Source organism: Oncorhynchus keta, chromosome 23, assembly GCF_023373465.1.
Source record: "Oncorhynchus keta strain PuntledgeMale-10-30-2019 chromosome 23, Oket_V2, whole genome shotgun sequence".
Lineage (NCBI taxonomy): Eukaryota > Metazoa > Chordata > Actinopteri > Salmoniformes > Salmonidae > Oncorhynchus > Oncorhynchus keta.
Genome location: NC_068443.1, coordinates 41734446 through 41753267, shown reverse-complemented (window position 1 = coordinate 41753267; position 18822 = coordinate 41734446). Strand labels below are relative to the sequence as shown.

At 41.1% G+C, this 18822-nt stretch overlaps 1 protein-coding gene and 1 long non-coding RNA gene across 11 annotated transcripts; one reads left to right on the top strand and one right to left on the bottom strand.

The window, feature by feature from the left end:
• Positions 1 to 167: 167 nt before the first annotated feature.
• LOC118401724 (V-type proton ATPase subunit d 1) lies at positions 168 to 9870 on the bottom strand. Its single transcript, XM_035799303.1, has 8 exons — positions 9624 to 9870; positions 8671 to 8842; positions 7035 to 7213; positions 6046 to 6125; positions 2903 to 2980; positions 2327 to 2503; positions 1808 to 1882; positions 168 to 609 (listed from the first exon to the last, which is right to left on the bottom strand). The coding sequence occupies exons 1-8, from the start codon at positions 9751 to 9753 to the stop codon at positions 448 to 450; spliced, it is 1053 nt and encodes a 350-aa protein (XP_035655196.1). The 5' UTR covers positions 9754 to 9870; the 3' UTR covers positions 168 to 447.
• Positions 7229 to 8604, top strand: LOC127911060 (uncharacterized). 10 transcript variants are annotated; one of them, XR_008077509.1, is made up of 4 exons: positions 7229 to 7734; positions 7825 to 7869; positions 7915 to 7959; positions 8070 to 8604. It is a non-coding gene; the product is annotated as an uncharacterized LOC127911060 (long non-coding RNA). The 10 variants fall into 10 exon arrangements; XR_008077510.1 differs by having other exon boundaries at positions 7229 to 7959; positions 8070 to 8294; positions 8340 to 8384; positions 8475 to 8604; XR_008077501.1 differs by having other exon boundaries at positions 7229 to 7751; positions 7841 to 7959.
• Positions 9871 to 18822: the final 8952 nt, after the last annotated feature.

The window sequence follows — 18822 nt, the reverse complement described above, 5'->3', positions numbered from 1 at the left end:
ACACCTTAGAGACCATCTACACCTAGATATTATTGGCACCGACGACCCACACATCCAACCCTTACACACAAACGTACTAACGAACTGCATTGTTGAGGGAGGACAAAAGGATTTCACTGCGCCTTTTATACCTGCCGTAAACTGTGTACGTGACAAGTACAACTTGATTGGATTTGAGAATTTTTATTTTTTATATATTTGACATGCAATTGTACACCTAAAGTCCCACCAAAATGTCTGGATTCCATAGATTGTTCTGTCTCTCATTATACAATTGTTCATGTGCTATAATACAGTCAATATTTGAAGCCTTTTGTTTATAAAAGCTGTTACATTGATCACAACTGTATTTTTGTGAACCTGTTATCAATTTTGACAACAGTTGCTAATATTACTCCTACTACAAAAAAGGTGTGTAACCGCTCCAACAGACAGTGTGTTCGTCCTTCAGAAGATGGGGATGTAGTTGTCGATCTTAGACTTTTGCCTCTGTGTGACACACTCTGCGATCCAGACCATGTTGCGCGCCTCCTGCTCCTTCAGCTTGAGGTAGGAGTAGAACACGCCCAAATGGAACTGCTCCAGAAAGGCCAGCGTGTTCAGCTTCACCTGAGAGAGAGAATCATGTCGAATGTACACTACCTTTCAAACGTTTGGGGTCACTTGTTTTCCGTGAAATTAGTTGCAAAATGAATAGGAAGTATAGTCAAGATGTTGACAAGGTAATAAATAATGATTTTTAATTGAAATAATAATTGTGTCCTTCAAACTTTGCTTTCGTCAAAGAATCCTCCATTTGCAGCAATTACTGGCCTACAGACCTTTGGTATTCTAGTTGTCAATTTGTTGAGGAAATCTGAATAGATTTCACCCCATGCTTCCTGAAGCACCTCCACACACGTTGGATTGGCTTGATGGGCACTTCTACTACCCTGTGAGGTCAATAGGGTTGAGATCCAGTGACTGTGCTGGCCACTCCATTATAGACAGAATACCAGCTGACTGCTTCTTCCCTAAATAGTTATTGCATAGTTTGGAGCTGTGCTTTTGGGTCATTGTTCTATTGTTGGAGGAAATTGGCTCCAATTAAGCTCCGTCCACAGGGTATGACATGGTGTTGCAAAATGGAGTGATAGCCTTCCTTCTTCAAGATCCCTTTTACCCTGTACAAATCTCCTACTTTACCACCACCAAAGCACCCCCAGACCATCACATTTCCTCCAACAACAGGACAATGACCCATTCCTCCAGCATCTTTTCATTTTTTTTTGCATCTCACGAATGTTATTCTTTGTGATCTGAACACCTCAAACTTAGATGAATCTGTCCATAACACCCTTTTCCAATCTTCCTCTGTGTGTCTGTGTTCTTTTGCCCATCTTAATCTTTTCTTTTTACGGACCAGTCTGAGATATGGCTTTTTCTTTGCAACTCTGTCTAGAAGGCCAGCATCCCGGAGTCGCCTCTACACTGTTGACGTTGAGACTGGTGTTTTGCGGGTACTATTTAATGAAGCTGCCAGTTGAGGACTTGTGAGGTGTCTGTTTCTCAAACTAGACACTCTGATGTAATGAGGCCTCTGTACGTCTATGTAGATATTCCATAAGAAATCAGCGTAGTCATTTACAACATTAACAATGTCTATGCTGTCTTTCTGATCAATTTAATGTTATTTTAATGGACAAAATGGGCTTTTCTTTAAAAAACAAGGCCATTTCTAAGTGACCCCAAACTTTTTAACGGTAGTGTAGAATGTACATATAGACCACATCCTCAGTCTGAATGTATTGCATGAGATGAATCTTACCTCCCGCTCAAAGAATCTGTCCTCCAGGGTTCTGGAGGATCCTGCCTCAGGTTCATCAAATATGAGTTTGTAGTCCTGGAGGATATCAACATCATATCAACTAATAAGACATAATAACTATAAGAAATGATGTATCTAATACAACAGCATCAGACTGTAGTCAGCTTAAACCATGCTGCAGTAGTCTGATTCACTGCACAAACAGGGTAGTAGGTATAAACAGGGTAGTAGGTATAAACAGGGTAGTAGGTATAAACAGGGTAGGGCAGCAGCACAGAGAGTATAGAAATAAAACAAATATTCAGAAGGTGTAATTCTCGAGTTAATTTAAACCCTGCATGATAAATCTTACTTTCATTATACAGTAGTAGTCCAACTGATGGGGGTTGCTTTCATTAGGCACCGAACAGAAGAACCCTGAAACACGGAGGGACTGCCTAGAGTTGTCCTATATGTAATGCCTAGTTTGGGTTGCCATTGTCATTTTTATTGACATTCTTCCATTGCTTTGAAACTCACAGGGTAGTAGTCGGCCACAGCTTTGACCTGCTCGTAGTCCTCTGCCCTTGCCAAGAGACGGAGCCCCTCGGGGTACAGTCTCCCACAGGAGGGGTACAGGGCGCTCCTCCCCACCCCACACAGGTCTGTCCCGAACGAGTTCACTGTGATGATGAACGCACGCCGGTCGGCCTCAAACTGCAACATACACACAGGAAGTAAACCACAAATCCCCACAGAGGGGTAACACATAGAAGCTCACTGGCAAACACACACACACACACACACACACACACACACACACACACACACACACACACACACACACATAAACGCACGCACACACACACACACACACACACACACACACAAACACACACACACACACACACACATATAAAACACAGACACAGAGAGAGAGAGAAAATATAAAGGGTCACATGTAAAGGTTAAACAAATAGAGAGGGTAAACACATGCATTATAAGTTTACAGTACATATACACTCTCAAAACACACACAGACACACACCATAAAACGGCTCATTCAAACTGTAACTGGTGATGTCTCGGGTAAGAGGAACGAATGGTTTAGAATACCTCCAGGATAGGACACATGATGTTCTTTGTGGCTCCTCCACTCTCCTGACAGAATTTGTAGAATGCCTCCAAATAAGCCTGTTTAAAATGAAAAGACACGTTCAGATCTAAACCCTGGAAACAAACGTTTCTGTTTCTTTGATTCACTTTTCTAAAGGACGATGATAAACACGATCACCGTCGGGAAAATAAGCTCAAGAGCAATCACCACTTTAGCCGCGCTTGACTATAAATCAAATCAACGTTTCGGATCGACACAATCAAATCGCAAGAGTTCATTTAACCCCCAATGGAGTCAAATGTAACACTATTTTGGGGTTTATATGGTCCCACCCATATTTTGTGTTTACTCTGGTAATGAGTTAAAGGTACTACACCTAGAATTTCCTAGAATGTGGAAGCTAGGTGAATTGCAACAGCCAAACACTTCCCCGTAACAATAGCAAAGACTAGCCTTTTACTTTTGGCCCACCAGCATCACTGTAGTATTAAAAAGACACAGTATTTCACATCGATTTAGATGGTAAAATGACTCCTTACACTATTCAGTGCTTGTTTTATCACATGAACTGAAATTGAGCGAACAGTGTATCATTTTTGCAACCAAGAAGTGACAGAGTGATGATCACTGAAGATCACTGACGTGGTGACTTGACCTCGCCGCCCATCAGATGCAGGTACCATCAGTCCAGCAAAATAAAAAGGCAAATTATTTCAATTCATGCTCCACAGTGCCTCACACGTGCTGAACCAACTGATCTATTTTGTTATCAAAGCTCGTGTTTTGAAATATAATATGGTCTGATTAACAATACTGGCAGGCCAATCATATAGCCAATATGCTGTGATGTGTATTAGGCCTACAGTCCAAACCTCATTCCTATAAAAAGGTTTCTGTGAGGTTAACAGTAAAAAAATATATAAAAAAATCTGTACAGCAGATCTCTGCTTGCTTTTTGACTGCGAAAGTGATCTTGACTTAGAAAAGGTTGGTGACCACTGACCTACACTGTGTTAATTGAAACAACTTTTCCAACAATCAATACGAAAACACAGATATTGAAACAAACAATTCTAAAAATCAACCTGCAACAAAGCATGCTGGGAAATATACACACTGAGGCCCCTCCCACATCGGTGGATGACTCCATAGATTTAACTCCCTGTCTGGTTAAAAGTATTCCGCCTCAGTGAACTCCAGTTATCAACATTAACTCCAGGGTGTGTATCACTCTCTTGAGAGTCAATTTAACTCAATGATTTTTAACTATGTGATTTAATTAAACGATCCTTGATATACTGGCAAATCAAGTGTGTGACCTCTGTTATTTAGTTGAGTGTATGCTTAAAAAAAATTATTTGCTTCAACTTTGATTTTGTTGTATAAACACATGCAGCATACACACACACACACACACACACACACACACACACACACACACACACACACACACACACACACACACACACACACACACACACACACACACACACACACACACACACACACACACACACACACACACACACACACACACACACACACACAGATTTCTCTACTAGGTTACTGTAGGTTTTTGAATTGAAAATGTTATGATGTGACAACAGGACCTTATTAAATAGTTTGTTTGGCAGCATGTTTTTAGAGGGGACAGACTCATTCCTAGCCCTGTATAAAGGTTAAGATTCTGTGAAACATTTCTGTCTATTAGTGTATTTTAGAGTATTTTGTCTTGTGCCACATTTGTTTATTTTAGATCCACCCCAACAAAGTTTGTCTATTCTATTCTGTTACGTTTGTTTAAAAAAATATATTGATAGTTATGGCTTTCTCAGATCTCACAGACACTTTCACTGTGATGTTATGACCTTAGAAGTCAAAGACAGAATTGGGACCCTGATGCCATGACCCACTGATTATGACGTCAACACACATACATTGGAATACTGAGCTCTCTCATTACAGTGAGCTAGGACAGCCTGGCTAAGACAGCCAGCAACCATCTACCCTGGTAGAGGAAAAGCAGACTCTGGACCAATCATCTCCACAGGGCAACAAGACTCAGACTCCAGACCAGCCAGCTACTCAGACTCTGGCCCAAGAACATCTACAGGTTCCTGTTGTTTTGATCCCCTTGGAGGAAGTTGTTCTGCTGGCAGATGAGATCCCGGCCTTGTTCGAGGACACAGCTCCAGTTGTGGGTGTCATCCAGACCTCCCTCATACAACATGCTCCCCTGGTAGACCAACCATCTTGACAGGACAACCAAACTCTGGAACATGGAATCCCAGCCAGTGGAAGACATTTGGACCTCCTTGCTCCCTGCTCCACTGGTAGACAACCCTCTGACATCCTTGGACAATAGTACCATGAAAGATGATCAATGGACCTCCCAGCAACAAGTGTATCGAACCTCCTGCAAGCCTGATGGTCACATTTCAACCTGTCTGAAACCAACAGATGACAAGAGGTCCCTCCTAGAAGCAGCTGCTCAACAGGTCAATGGCCTTGTGATCTCCCTGGACCAAAATGGCTTAACGGAAGCCGAAATGACTATTTTACCTAAGATGAAAGTTGGCCCTTCCTAGAGCAAAATACTACGATATCCAGACCCCAATGGGGAAAAGTCCTCTACCCAGGGACCATTTTCCAATGTACTCCTTTACAACTGCTCCATCCCTCAACAGTACATTGACCACCTCAATTAGAACCTACACAATGGTATGCACGCATTCTAATATCATACAGTATGCATTTACATACGGTAAATACAATGTGTTCATTCTACACTCTTCCAGCATTGTGTCACAGTTGTATTGTATCAGTCATCAGTACCATTTAAGTCTCGATTAAATGAATTCTGTACCAGAACCCCCTGTATATAGCCTCGCTACTGTTATTTTACTGTTGCTCCTTAATTATTAGTTATTTCTATTTGTTTTTCTTAAAACTGCATTGTTGGTTAAGTAAGCATTTCACTGTAAGCTAATTGTTGTATTCGGGACATGTAACAAATAACATTTGATTTGATTTACATGACATTTTGGAGACCAGATTCAATCCATGCCTGTGTATGGTGGTGCTCAAACTGTGAGGAAATGCAGAGATGTTTTTACATTCAATCGATTTGATGCCACATCACCTTGTACAGTTTGTTTCTCATGATCTCAGCCCCCATCTCGTCAAGGTTGGCCTCAGACACAGCATCCTGGAAGAACAGAGCTGAAAAGACAAAGTAGCACATCTTTTTTTATTTGACCATTATTTAACTAGGCAAGTCAGTTAAGAACAAATTCTTATTTTCAATGACGGCCTAGGAACAGTGGGTTAACTGCCTGTTCAGGGGCAGAACGAAAGATTTGTACCTTGTCAGCTCGGGGGTTTGAACTCGCAACCTTCCAGTTACTAGTCCAACGCTCTAACCACTAGGCTACACTCTTAGAAAATAAAAAGGCGCCATCTGGAACCTGAAATGGTTCTCCGGCTGTCCACATAGGAAAACCCTTTGTAGAACCCTTTTTTGTGACTAGGTTAGAACCCTTTTGTGTTCCATGTAGAACCCTTTCCACAGAGGGTTTGACATAGAAACCAAAAGGGTTCTCCTATGGGGACAGCCGAAGAACCCTTTTGTTTCTGAGAGTGTATAGATGGAATGGGAATAAACCCAGACCCAGAACACTGACACGTCCATAAACCTTCATAGCAATGGGAGAAGTTGCAGCCACAGGGTTGATACTGGTGAGCAGCAGGAGGTAATGTTAAGCCATCCTCTGAGTTATTACGTACCCTCTTCAGGGGAAGCCTACTCGCTTCTAAATAGCGCAAGCATGATGCCTTTTAATGCACTGCTTGCGGTAAGCTCTAGAAAACTAGGTGAGTGGACATTCTGGTCAATAAATGACTTATAGCTTATTAATAAGGAAGCCTAACGATAAAGATTCCAAAAACAAGCAAAAAGCTTGACGTATTTTGTCAACATAATAGTTTTGGATTTCATATTCATATTACACTAGATATTCAAAGGTTTCATAGATATTTACATTATAGATAGTCAATCTGATATTTATTAGTCAGTCCCACTGGCACAGATGCCCACTGATGCCCACAGAATATGTCCACTGTAGTGATTACCCAGAGGTGTGTCCACCAGGATGGCAGAGTAGAGCTCAGCAGGTGTGCGGGCGATGCCAACCGCTGCCATTTGGTCAAACATTCCCAGTGGGTGGCAGCGTGGCAGAAGCTCTGCCACGTCCCTCTGCTTCAGGGCACCGGTGATCAACATCACCACGTTGTCAATCATGTAACTGTAGCTGCAACAGGGAGGAGATAAGGACAGACAGGGGAGAGAATGTGGACCTAGTTCCATTTCTTTTCGAATGATTCATTTTCCTCCTTTCGTAATTCCATCCAACATCCCAACACTTTATGTTTTTGTTCAGTTTCTCAATGGTTCACTGGAAAATATTCGTTGACGGCCAAATAGATTGCAAGAAGAGGAAGGAGAGGAGGAAAAGGGGGGAAATGAACTTGGTGAGATAAAGTATAGAACAAGTAAAAAAGTTGACCCTCTAGTACTTGTGTTTCGCATATCTCAGATTTGTAAAAATGTGTAATACATTTGGAGCTGTAAGATTACTGGCATACAAGGAAGGTTCTTAGTCAAGGAAGGTGTATAGATTACTGGCATACAAGGAAGGTACTTAGTCAAGGAAGGTGTATAGATTACTGGCAGACAAGGAAGGTTCTTAGTCAAGGAAGGTGTATAGATTACTGGCATACAAGGAAGGTACTTAGTCAAGGAGGGTGTATAGATTACTGGCATACAAGGAAGGTACTTAGTCAAGGAAGGTGTATAGATTACTGGCATACAAGGAAGGTACTTAGTCAAGGAAGGTGTATAGATTACTGGCATACAAGGAAGGTTCTTAGTCAAGGAGGGTGTATAGATTACTGGCATACAAGGAAGGTACTTAGTCAAGGAAGGTGTATAGATTACTGGCATACAAGGAAGGTACTTAGTCAAGGAGGGTGTATAGATTACTGGCATACAAGGAAGGTACAAGGAAGGTTAGTCAAGGAGGTACTTAGTGTATAGATTACTGGCAGACAAGGAAGGTACTTACAAGTCTTAAAGGAGGGTGTATAGATTACTGGCATACAAGGAAGGTACTTAGTCAAGGAAGGTGTATAGATTACTGGCATACAAGGAAGGTACTTAGTCAAGGAAGGTGTATAGATTACTGGCATACAAGGAAGGTACTTAGTCAAGGAAGGTGTATAGATTACTGGCAGACAAGGAAGGTACTTAGTCAAGGAAGGTGTATAGATTACTGGCAGACAAGGAAGGTACTTAGTCAAGGAAGGTGTATAGATTACTGGCAGACAAGGAAGGTACTTAGTCAAGGAAGGTGTATAGATTACTGGCATACAAGGAAGGTACTTAGTCAAGGAGGGTGTATAGATTACTGGCAGACAAGGAAGGTACTTAGTCAAGGAAGGTGTATAGATTACTGGCAGACAAGGAAGGTACTTAGTCAAGGAAGGTGTATAGATTACTGGCAGACAAGGAAGGTACTTAGTCAAGGAGGGTCTATAGATTACTGGCAGACAAGGAAGGTACTTAGTCAAGGAAGGTGTATAGATTACTGGCAGACAAGGAAGGTACTTAGTCAAGGAAGGTGTATAGATTCCGTCAGACAGACAGGCAGGCCTACAGAGATGGACAGACAGATAGCCAGACAGAAGTGATTTATCAGAACACTCCTACGTGATGTAGTCGAGGAAGGTGGAGAGGGGCGGTTGGGAGTGAGCGCGTAGGCAGCGGAACTCAGTCAGAATGTTCTCTTTCAGTCTGTGGTCAATGAGAGACACGGTCAGGTCCTCGTTCCCAGCGGTCAGGAGGCTGCCGTAGTCTGTACTCTGCAGGTGCAGCTTCATGTCTACATTGAGATATTGTTAAAAGACACAGGTCATACGTGGACAGGAGATTGAACCATTGATTCCACGAGGGTGCCTTGTGGTGCTGGCAACTCCAATAACAATCTGAGTACCCCTAGGTGTAGCAATATTAATTATAGCAGCCTAAGTGTTGAAAATACTATTTTGGTCTAGTTCACTATTTTAGAGCCAATTCAATAGTGAATGTTGGTGAATGACAACAAACCCAAAAGTGAATATTGCAGAACGATAACACGTTTCGTCAACGACAAAAGACAGAATTCGAAATATTTTCGAGACACATACAAAAAGTATGCATTTCTATTTGTCTGTAAAACTGTGAAATGATGTTTTATGTCTTTCATAAATCACATTGAATTTTGCTTGTCCAAATCTGTAATTCCAGTCAGTCCCAGTTGTTGACTGGAAGTTAACCTTTAAAGTTATGGGTCATTATCACTCTATTTGAAAGACTATAATTGACCCCGGTCAAACTGCCCACAACTCGCTTCCATTGTTTGGTGAGGATGACGACGAGGAGTACACACACACTTGCTCCCATGTACACACGCCTCCACGCGCACACACATTTCAGCCACAGTTTAGGCCGGAATTCAAGTAAACCGCATTGTGCAAAAAAATCGCATTGCACTGACTTACTCAATATATGGATATCTGTGTAATTGCAAACTATACGTAAAGCCAAATACCGCAAATTACACAGTGGGTTATAGTCCGTAATTGGTAAACAAAACATTCCACAATACAAAAACCTCAGCTTACCCTCTAGTGTGTCACATTGGGCCAGGTTGTGATAGTCGGACCGAGTCAGTATCCCGGCCTTCAGTCCTCGTACCAGCCCCTCCAAGTAACCATGGTCCACGTTGAAGCTAAGCTCTGGATACAGCGACATTCTCCAAAACGACAAGTCAGTTAATCGGCCCTCTCTTGTTGTTCTACCCCCAGCTTTGGCTTTGTCTCTCTTCCAACTTCCCTCTTTTCTGTCAATGACTAATGCTCATACAATCCTTCCCTTCCTATGTGACACTTGTAAGAATTTCCATGGCTTTTGACTATTTACATAAGTCCTATATCCAGCATCTGGGTTTTCTCCCACTGACTCAAATCAGTGGGACTAATTGTAATCCGGAGAATCTGTTCTTCTATTGTTTATTTGCAAATGTTCATGCAGGTTAACTAACTTTCACTGCAGAGAAATGTGAGCAAGAGATAAGAGTGACGTTTTTAAAGATGCTTTACAGAAATGTTGCTTCTGAGAATTGTTGCCCAAAAGGGACAGAAGTCTTGCACATAAACTACCTCATTGGACAGAAAGGGACACCCCTCCCCTTAGTAATATATTGTTTGCCTAAAACTAAGGATGCGTGTGGTTTGCAATACCAGAACACTGAACAACAACAAAACAGCCACAGTGCTGAAGTTAAAAAAAATTAATCCGATGTCCCGTGTGAACTCTGGGGTCGATCAAGGGGAAAACACTGTTTTCACCACCAGACAGCCGATTAGCACTCATTACAATGGCCTCTGACCGCAAAGCTAAACAACAGCAGAAAGGAGAACATTATTCATCTTCTCTAGATTCATAAACCTCTCCCATAAAACATGCATGGACTTTAATTTTCAATGGCAAACATTTTTTTGGGCCAAAATGCCAGCCACACACACAGATCCACAGGGTTCTCCAGTGAGCATTCGTCCTGAGAGAGCAGATGACACCATTTGACACAAGTCTTGAATAAAATAAATCTTAACGTCAACGTATATGGGGGTTTGGGAATTAGAGTTATGGTGTGGAGCCCGTGGTCTCTGTCCCCTTGGTGAATGTATATATCACAGTGTGAATGAAGCCTCGGAGAGGGATGTGGGACTAATAGAATGAAAGTGTACCCAAAACGTACGTCAGACCAGCTCGAACAAAAAAGGGGAATCAGGTGCTCAACTGAGAGACTTAATCATGTGTGACTGTGTGCGTCTCATGCCTATTAGACAACACTTTGCTTATTTTCCACAGAAGTAAGGTGTGTGTGTGTGTGTGTGTGTGTGTGTGTGTGTGTGTGTGTGTGTGTGTGTGTGTGTGTGTGTGTGTGTGTGTGTGTGTCTGATGGAAATGGAAATTCCTAAACAATAGGGGAACATCTTGGGTCTATACTTGCGAACGTTAGAAAACGTTTTTCTCCATCTCAAAATGCGCATCAGCCAATTGAAATTGTCAACATTGTTGCAGGTAATAATACGCTACATGTTAGCTGTTCCCATTACATAACCTGCCACATTTAGCTCTATGCTAACCTGAAAAGGGGGCAGTGTTTATTTCCTGTAACATATTTTGCATCAGCCTATCAAATATCTTAGACTTATATCCACCAACCAATGGCATTTCTTAAAACTTAGCTACCAGGGTGATATTTAAAACCTGCAAATTCAAGGTTTACTTTTGTTAAACTTGGGGCTCTATTTTAACAAACGTAAAGCAAATGGTACATCTAAGTGCTGGTGGTAGCTCTATAGGTTAGGGGCGTGTCAGAAATATTGTTGCTATTTTCACAGCCATAATTATGGGCTCAGTTGCTGGCCGGAAAGTGCTGAGTTTTGATGAATAAACAAGTTGTGGGAGGGTCGAGGCTTAGCCTCTCATTGACCAATCAGAACCTGCTCCAGGGCTAAATATATGGTTGCTTCAAGTTGTGTATTTAAGGTCTTTCATGTATTGTGTTCACTGAGTTGTCATTACTGCTGTTAGCCCATACAAACGCATTGAATAACAGATTCACTATATGTAACAACAGTCCCAAAATAAATAATCTAGAGGTAGTTTGTTCTGAAGTATCTGTCCTTTAATTTACAGATATAAGAAAGATCAGAATTTATTTTTATTTTTTTTAAATCTTATTTTTGTCACTCTACAGTCTCCTTATATACTTCCATACATTTTTTCAACTGGTACTGGGGGCCCTTCAGATGAGTCTTGTGAGGCCTAGAGGCCAATGCAAACAAACAGATATCTCTATCTTAAACTGACAGATTTTGGTAGGGATATTTTTAATTGTGCTCAGTAGATTTTTGCAGGGGCGTGGACATTGACCTTAAATAGCTTACCCCCATTTTTCGCAAAATATGTTGAACAATGTCGACTGCAAAAATGTTCTAGTTGCATTGCTTAAGTATGGAAAGAAAGAAATGGTAATACATAGGCTATAGCATTCACACTGACATAGGGGCCTGCTGTAAAATTGCAGTTTGGACATGCCAAACGTAGTCAATAAGCAAGAGTAAATTCACTGGGCTATTGATGAGGCCTAAAAAAGGCCAAATTCTAACAAATTGTTTTAAACAGGCTATGTCTCAATAGAGTTAGGCTCCGGGCACCATAATTGCTCCCCGTGGGCGTATAATACTGTCACGGCCATCAAAAGAACTGGACCAAGGTGCAGCGCGGTGAGCGTAAATTTGATATTTTATTCGAAATGACGCCGACAAAACAATAAACAAAACGCGATGCTTAAGGCTCTGTGCCATCAAACAACGTTAACCTCCCACAAACACAGGTGGGCAAAAAGGGTACCTAAGTATGGTTCCCAATCAGAGACAACGATAGACAGCTGTCCCTGATTGAGAACCATACCCGGCCAAAACATAGAAATAGAAAATCATAGAAACACAAAACATAGAATGCCCACCCCAACTCACGCCCTGACCAAACCAAAATAGAGACACGAAAAGGATCTCTAAGGTCAGGCAGGGCGTGACAAATACAGAAAAGGCAATGTAGACTATGGAGGGTTGTTCACTCATCCTAACTTTTCACAGGAGCTGGATAAAGATCCAATATGAAGGGAAAGGGGGGAATGTCCACTCTGTTAAACTGCTGCCGATTACGACGTTTTATAAACACATAAACACACATTTCTAGAAGTTGAATTGTTGGCACGCCACGGACGTTCTCGCCATAAAACCAGGACGGTGAATAATTTGAATAAGTTTGCTGGTTTTCGTTTAATTGTATTAAAACCAATCTGTTTTTTTTAAAACAACAATATCGTAAAATTGTCAGGATTTTAAAAAAGACAACGCATTGCTGTTGTACCAGCCTTCCTTATAGTAGGCCTAGGGTAAAGGGTAGCCTGCGGAGGGCATGGGTTTTAAACATATGAAACAGAAAACAAGCAATTGTTTCGAGGAAAATAACTTTTAAATACGAGGTTCACAGAGGTTCTTATCTCTCGTATCATGATGGGCATGGATACATGTAGCCTACATCAAGGCTACATGTATCCATGTATCTCTGTTCGTTAAGAATGACCTTGTCATCCTTCTCTGTTTCTAGGGGTGCTGGCAACCTAGTTTTGAGTTTCCTGTTGAGCAACACCTCTGCATGAGACAGACCATGTTTTAGTGGAGTAGCCCTGTAGTTTAACAAAGCTAGATTCGGATCTGTCCTCGAGTCGAGAGCTTTCTTAAGCAGTAGTTTTATTGTTTTGGCACCTTTCTCGACTAACTCATTGCACTATGGGTACAGTGGGCTGGATGTGACATGCACCCGTATAGTTTAGCAAAATCACTGAAAGCTGAACAGCTGAACTGTGAAGAGTCCGTACAGACTACGTCCACAACTCCATGGCGAGCAAAGAATGACCTGATGTGAGTTATCACCTGACTAGCAGTAGTGTCCTTTAGCAAAGCTCTCTGGGTAATGAGAGTAATAGTCCATCAGTAGAACATAGTTCTTGCCGTCAAGCACAAAGAGATCTTTGCCCCATGGTTTCAACACGTTGTTTTCCTCAACCCACATTGGCTCTTTGCTCTGTTTTGACCTGTATTTCTGGCATGTTTCACAGTCTCCGATTGTCTGCTCTATATCATCATTCACCTTGGGCCGGAATAACACGTTGTTTTTGCACGTCGTTTTGACTTTTCCATGCCTAGATGGCCCTTGTGCATTTTAATCAGCATGTTTTCTGTAACACTTGGTATCACAATTGTTTTAACCCTTAAACAGAATTCCATCAAGTACAAATAGCTCATCCCTGTATTGACATCAAGGGTGTGGAATAGCTTGTAGAGACCACCCGCATGTTATGGCTTGAATCACCTTCTGCAAGCACTCATCTTCTGCAGTAGCACGTGAAATAACTGTCCACATTTCATCTGAGACTGAGCAACTCTTTCTGATAAGGTTTACATGTATGGTCTGGACCTGCTCGTATATCTGGGTTGGTTCTGAGCTGTCTAAACCTCTGGACAATGTGTCTGCTACTAACAATTCCTTCCCTGGCCTGTGGCCTGTCATGTTTCAGAAGTTTCAGAAACAGTCTCTGTACCCTTGGTGGTGTGTATGCTAGAACCTTCTTTGCAATAGTAACCAAAGGTCTATGACCTGTTTCAGCCCCACACTGTCTTACCATAGATAAACAAATGGAATTTCTCACATGCATACATCAGTCAAAATGCCTGTTTCTCAATCTGAGCAGAGCCCTTGGGGCATATGCGACTGGGCGCCATCTAGTGCCATACTGCTGTAACAACACTTCCCCTCAACCTGCTTTAGAGGCATCGGCTGAGCTTTTGGCTTTGCGCTTTTCATCACACTGTCGAACCCTCAGTATTGGAGCCGTTATGATTAATGCCTTGAGCTCCTCAAACTCTTTCTGGTGGTTACTGTTCCCACGCCGCTCGACAGTTTTACACCGTAGTCTTCTCATCAGTGTGTGAGTTGCCTGATTAGATACACATTTGCCCACATAGTTAACCATACTGAAGAACCTTTGTACACCCTCTTTGTCGGTAGACGGGGGTATGTTCTTGATGCCTGTCACTTTGCTCGGGTCTATCTGAACACCTTCACATGTTAGTTTTCAACCAAAGTAGGTTATTTCTGAATTCACATTTGTCCGTGTTTAGCTTTAGCCCATTAGCTCTGGCTAGATCAAATGCTGCTTTCAACCTTGTGTTGTGTATTCAAGGGTCTGACCCCATATTTGTGCACAATCACACTGTTGGACTGTCCTATGAACGCCTTCTGGTGCTGAAGTGAGACCAAACTGGAGCCTTTTAAATAAGTACCTAGCAAAAGGAGTGTTCAAAGTACAAAGTACTCTCCTTGTCTAGATTGATCTGCCAAAACCCTGAGGAGGGATCTAGCTTGAGAAGAATTTAGCCCCTGCTATGTGTTAGGGAATAATCAGAATTTATTGGTAACATATGTAAGATGTTTTATATTCATCAAATGTGTGTAAGTTACTTCTCATCAGAATGGTGTTTTTGTATAATACTGTGGCGAGGTTGCAGTTATCTGTTCTATGTCAAAACTAAGTTGCATGGGCCGCAGAGAGGGGAGAGGTCAAAGTGTCATCATGTGTAAACATATCTTTTACTCCCTACCTTTTCCAGTGGGGAAAGGAGGGTGGCAGTGTCTGGAATCATTCTATGCTCCCTCTAATGTTGTTTCTATCTTAACCTATAGCCTCATTCTCCTCTCCGTGAGTTTGTCCAGGATTGGTTGTATTTAGAATTGGTTGTATCTAAATGACAATTTGATATATGCCTGTTGATATGGATGATTGGTTTATGGTTCTGGGGTTTGAGAGAGGAGACAAAGCTTAACAATGAATTATGCCGATGCTGTTTTATCCTGTGTATCTTTGCTATAAAGGATCCCATTTTGCCGTTGTGTTGGGACTCTCAACTTTTCATTAGAGATACTGAACTGCTGAAAGTCAAAAGGCTATTGCAATGTGGAAGGGGCTCTCAGAGAATTCACAGAGGGACACTGAATTACCTGAGAGTTACAGGATTGTGATAGAGCTCATATAATTAAAGTTGGACTTTGATAACTAACTCTGACTTGTGTGTGTGGTTTGCTCCCATGATTTGGTAAATAGAGGAAATTTCCACGACATATGTCCCTGATTATCTCCCCCTGGTAGGCAGCTGAAATGCTTCCCTTTTCACATGCTTGTTTAGCTCAACTACTACTTGTGAGTGGACCCATTCAGTAGGTTCTTCTACTTTGTCTATGTAAGGACTCTAGCTTCAGTAGCTCTGCTGTTAGCTTGTCTCTTAATAATAATGGTACCTTTCGACAGTGTCTTCAGAAGGTATTCACACAGCTTTAATTTTTTCCCCACATTTTGTTGTGTTACAGCCTGAATTTAAAATGGATAAATAGAGATGTTTTGTCACTGATCAACACATAATACCCCATAATGTCAAAGTGGAGTTTTTATTTTTTTTTTACTTAAAAAAAAAAAAATTTTACAAATGAATGAAAAATGTAAAGCTGAAATGTCTTGAGTCAATAAGTATTCAACCACTTTGTTATTTGATTTGATTTATTAGGATCCCCATTAGCCGACGCCGATGTTGACAGCTAGTCTTACTGGGGTACGACACATAAGGAAAAAGACATTACAGACAAAATACTTCACAATTTACATACACGTAAAAACATTAACATGTAGTGTGTGTGCTTGTGCATCTATCAGTTACACATACATGTGAGTATGGTGTTGTACCGTGAGGTGTTGCTTTATTTGTTTTTTTCAAACCAGGTCTGCTGTTCACTTGTGCTTTATAAAATGAAAGGGAGCTCCATGCACTGCAGTCATGGCTCTGTATAATACTGTACGTTTCCTTGAATTTGTTCTGGTCCTGGAGACTGTGAAAAGACCCCTGGTGGCATGTCTGGTGGTGTAAGTGTGTGTGTCAGTGCTGTGAGTAAGTTGACTAGGTAAACCATTTGGAATTTCCAACACAATGTTTCTTACAAAAACAAGAAGTGACGCAGTCAGTCTTTCCTCAACTCTTAGCCAAGAGAGACTGAAATGCATAGTATTAATAGTATCCCTCTAATTACAATGAAGAGCAAGATGTGCTGCTCGGTTCTGAAGGACTTGTGAAGTGTGGTGTCAAAAAAGCAGAGCATCTCTTTATTACAGACAGACCTCTCTCCATCTTTACAACCATTGCATCTATCTACCAAGTAATTTAGTCTCCTCAACTTGTTCAACAGCCACACCATTCATCAGCAGATTCAGCTGAGGTCTAGAATTTAGGGAATTATTTGTACCAAATACATTGCTCTTGGTTTTAGAGATGATCAGTACCAGTTTGTTACTGGACACCCATTCCAAAACAGACTGCAACTCTTTGATAAGGGTTTCAGTGACTTCGCTGTGGTTGCTGATGCATATATAGTTGAATCATCAGCATACATGGACACACATGCTTTGTTTAATGCCAGTGGCAGTTAATTGGTAAAAAATAGAAAAGAGGGCCAAGAGAGCTGCCTTGCAGTACACCACACTTTACATGTTTGACATTAGAGGCTTCCATTTAAAAGCAACTTTGAGTTCTATTAGATAGATAGCTCTGAATCCACAATATGGCAGAGATTGAAAAGCCATAACACATATGTTTTCTCAACAACAGGTAATGGTCAATAATATCAAAGGCTGCACTGAAATCTAACAGTAGAGCTCCCACAATCTTCTTATTATCAATTGCTTTCAAACCAATCATTAGTAATTTGTGTCAGTGAGGTGCATGTTGAGTGCCCTTCTCTAGAAGCATGCTGAAAGTCTGTTGTTAATTTGTAATACATTTTTCCAAAAGTTTGCTAAGAGCTGGCAGCAAGCTGATAGGTCTGCTGTTAGAACCAATAAAGGCCGCTTTACCACTCTTGGGTAGCGGAATTACTTTGGCTTCCCTCCAGGCCTGAGGACAAAAACTTTCCTCTAGGCTCAGATTAAAGATATGACAGATAGGAGTGGCTATAGAGTCAGCTACCGTCCTCAGTAGCTTTCCATCTAAGTTGTCAATGTCAAGTTTGTTATTATTGATTGATAACAATATTTTTTATCCACCTCTCCCACACTAATCAAACTTGCAATGATTTTATTTTTTATAGTGTACGTGAAGTAAACAGAGAGGTCTACTTTCTTGGGGACCTGAATATTGACTGGTTTTCATTAAGCTGTCCACTCAAGGAGAAGCTTCTTACTGTAACCAGTGCCTGTAATCTGGTTCAGGGTATTAATCAATTTACCCGGGTGTTTACAAACAATACATTAACAAAATCATCCACATGTATTGATCACATTTTTACTATTACTGTAGAACTTTGTTCTAAAGCTGTATCCGTACACGTTGGATGCAGTGATGACAATATGGTGGCTATATCCAGGAAAGACAAAGTTCCAAAAGCTGGGCCTAAAATCATGTATAAGAGATCATACAACAGATTTTGCTGGTGACTCTTATGTGGATGATGTTAAAAATATTTGTTGGTCTGATGTGATTAATGAGGAGCATCCAGACGCTGCACGTTATACATTTATAAAATTGCTTCTTCCAAATATTGATAAACATGCACCTGTAAGAAACGGACTGTTAGAACTGTTAAGGATTGATTGATAAGGAATTTTAAAAAAATGGGATGGTTGAAAGAGACGGGGCAAAAGGGGTGACTAATAAGTCTGGCTGCAAATCTTACTGGCGGACTTACTGCAAATTGAGAAATGAGAAACAAAAATTTTAATAAACTGTATTATGAAGCCAAGATCCATGATATAAAGAATGATAGAAAAAAACGGAGTACTTTAAATGAAATCTCCATCTTTCATCAACTCAGATGGCTTATTCATGAAAAAAACATTTGATGTTGCCATTATTTTAATGATTACTTAATTCGCAAAGTGGGTAATCTTAGGCAGGAAGTGCCAACAACAAACAGTGAGCCATTGTACTCAAGCATAAAAAAAAATAAAAAAGAATGAAAGAAAAGCATTACAAGTTTGAATTTTGTTAAGTTAGTGAGGGAGAGGTGGAGAAAAATATTGTTAACAATCAATAATGACAGAGAGGCTAGCTGCTATGCCAAACAGCTCCTCAGACCTGGACAGATAGTAATGGTCCCAGCAACTGATGCCAACCACGTCACGGGATCCAAACTCAAAAAGTAGCT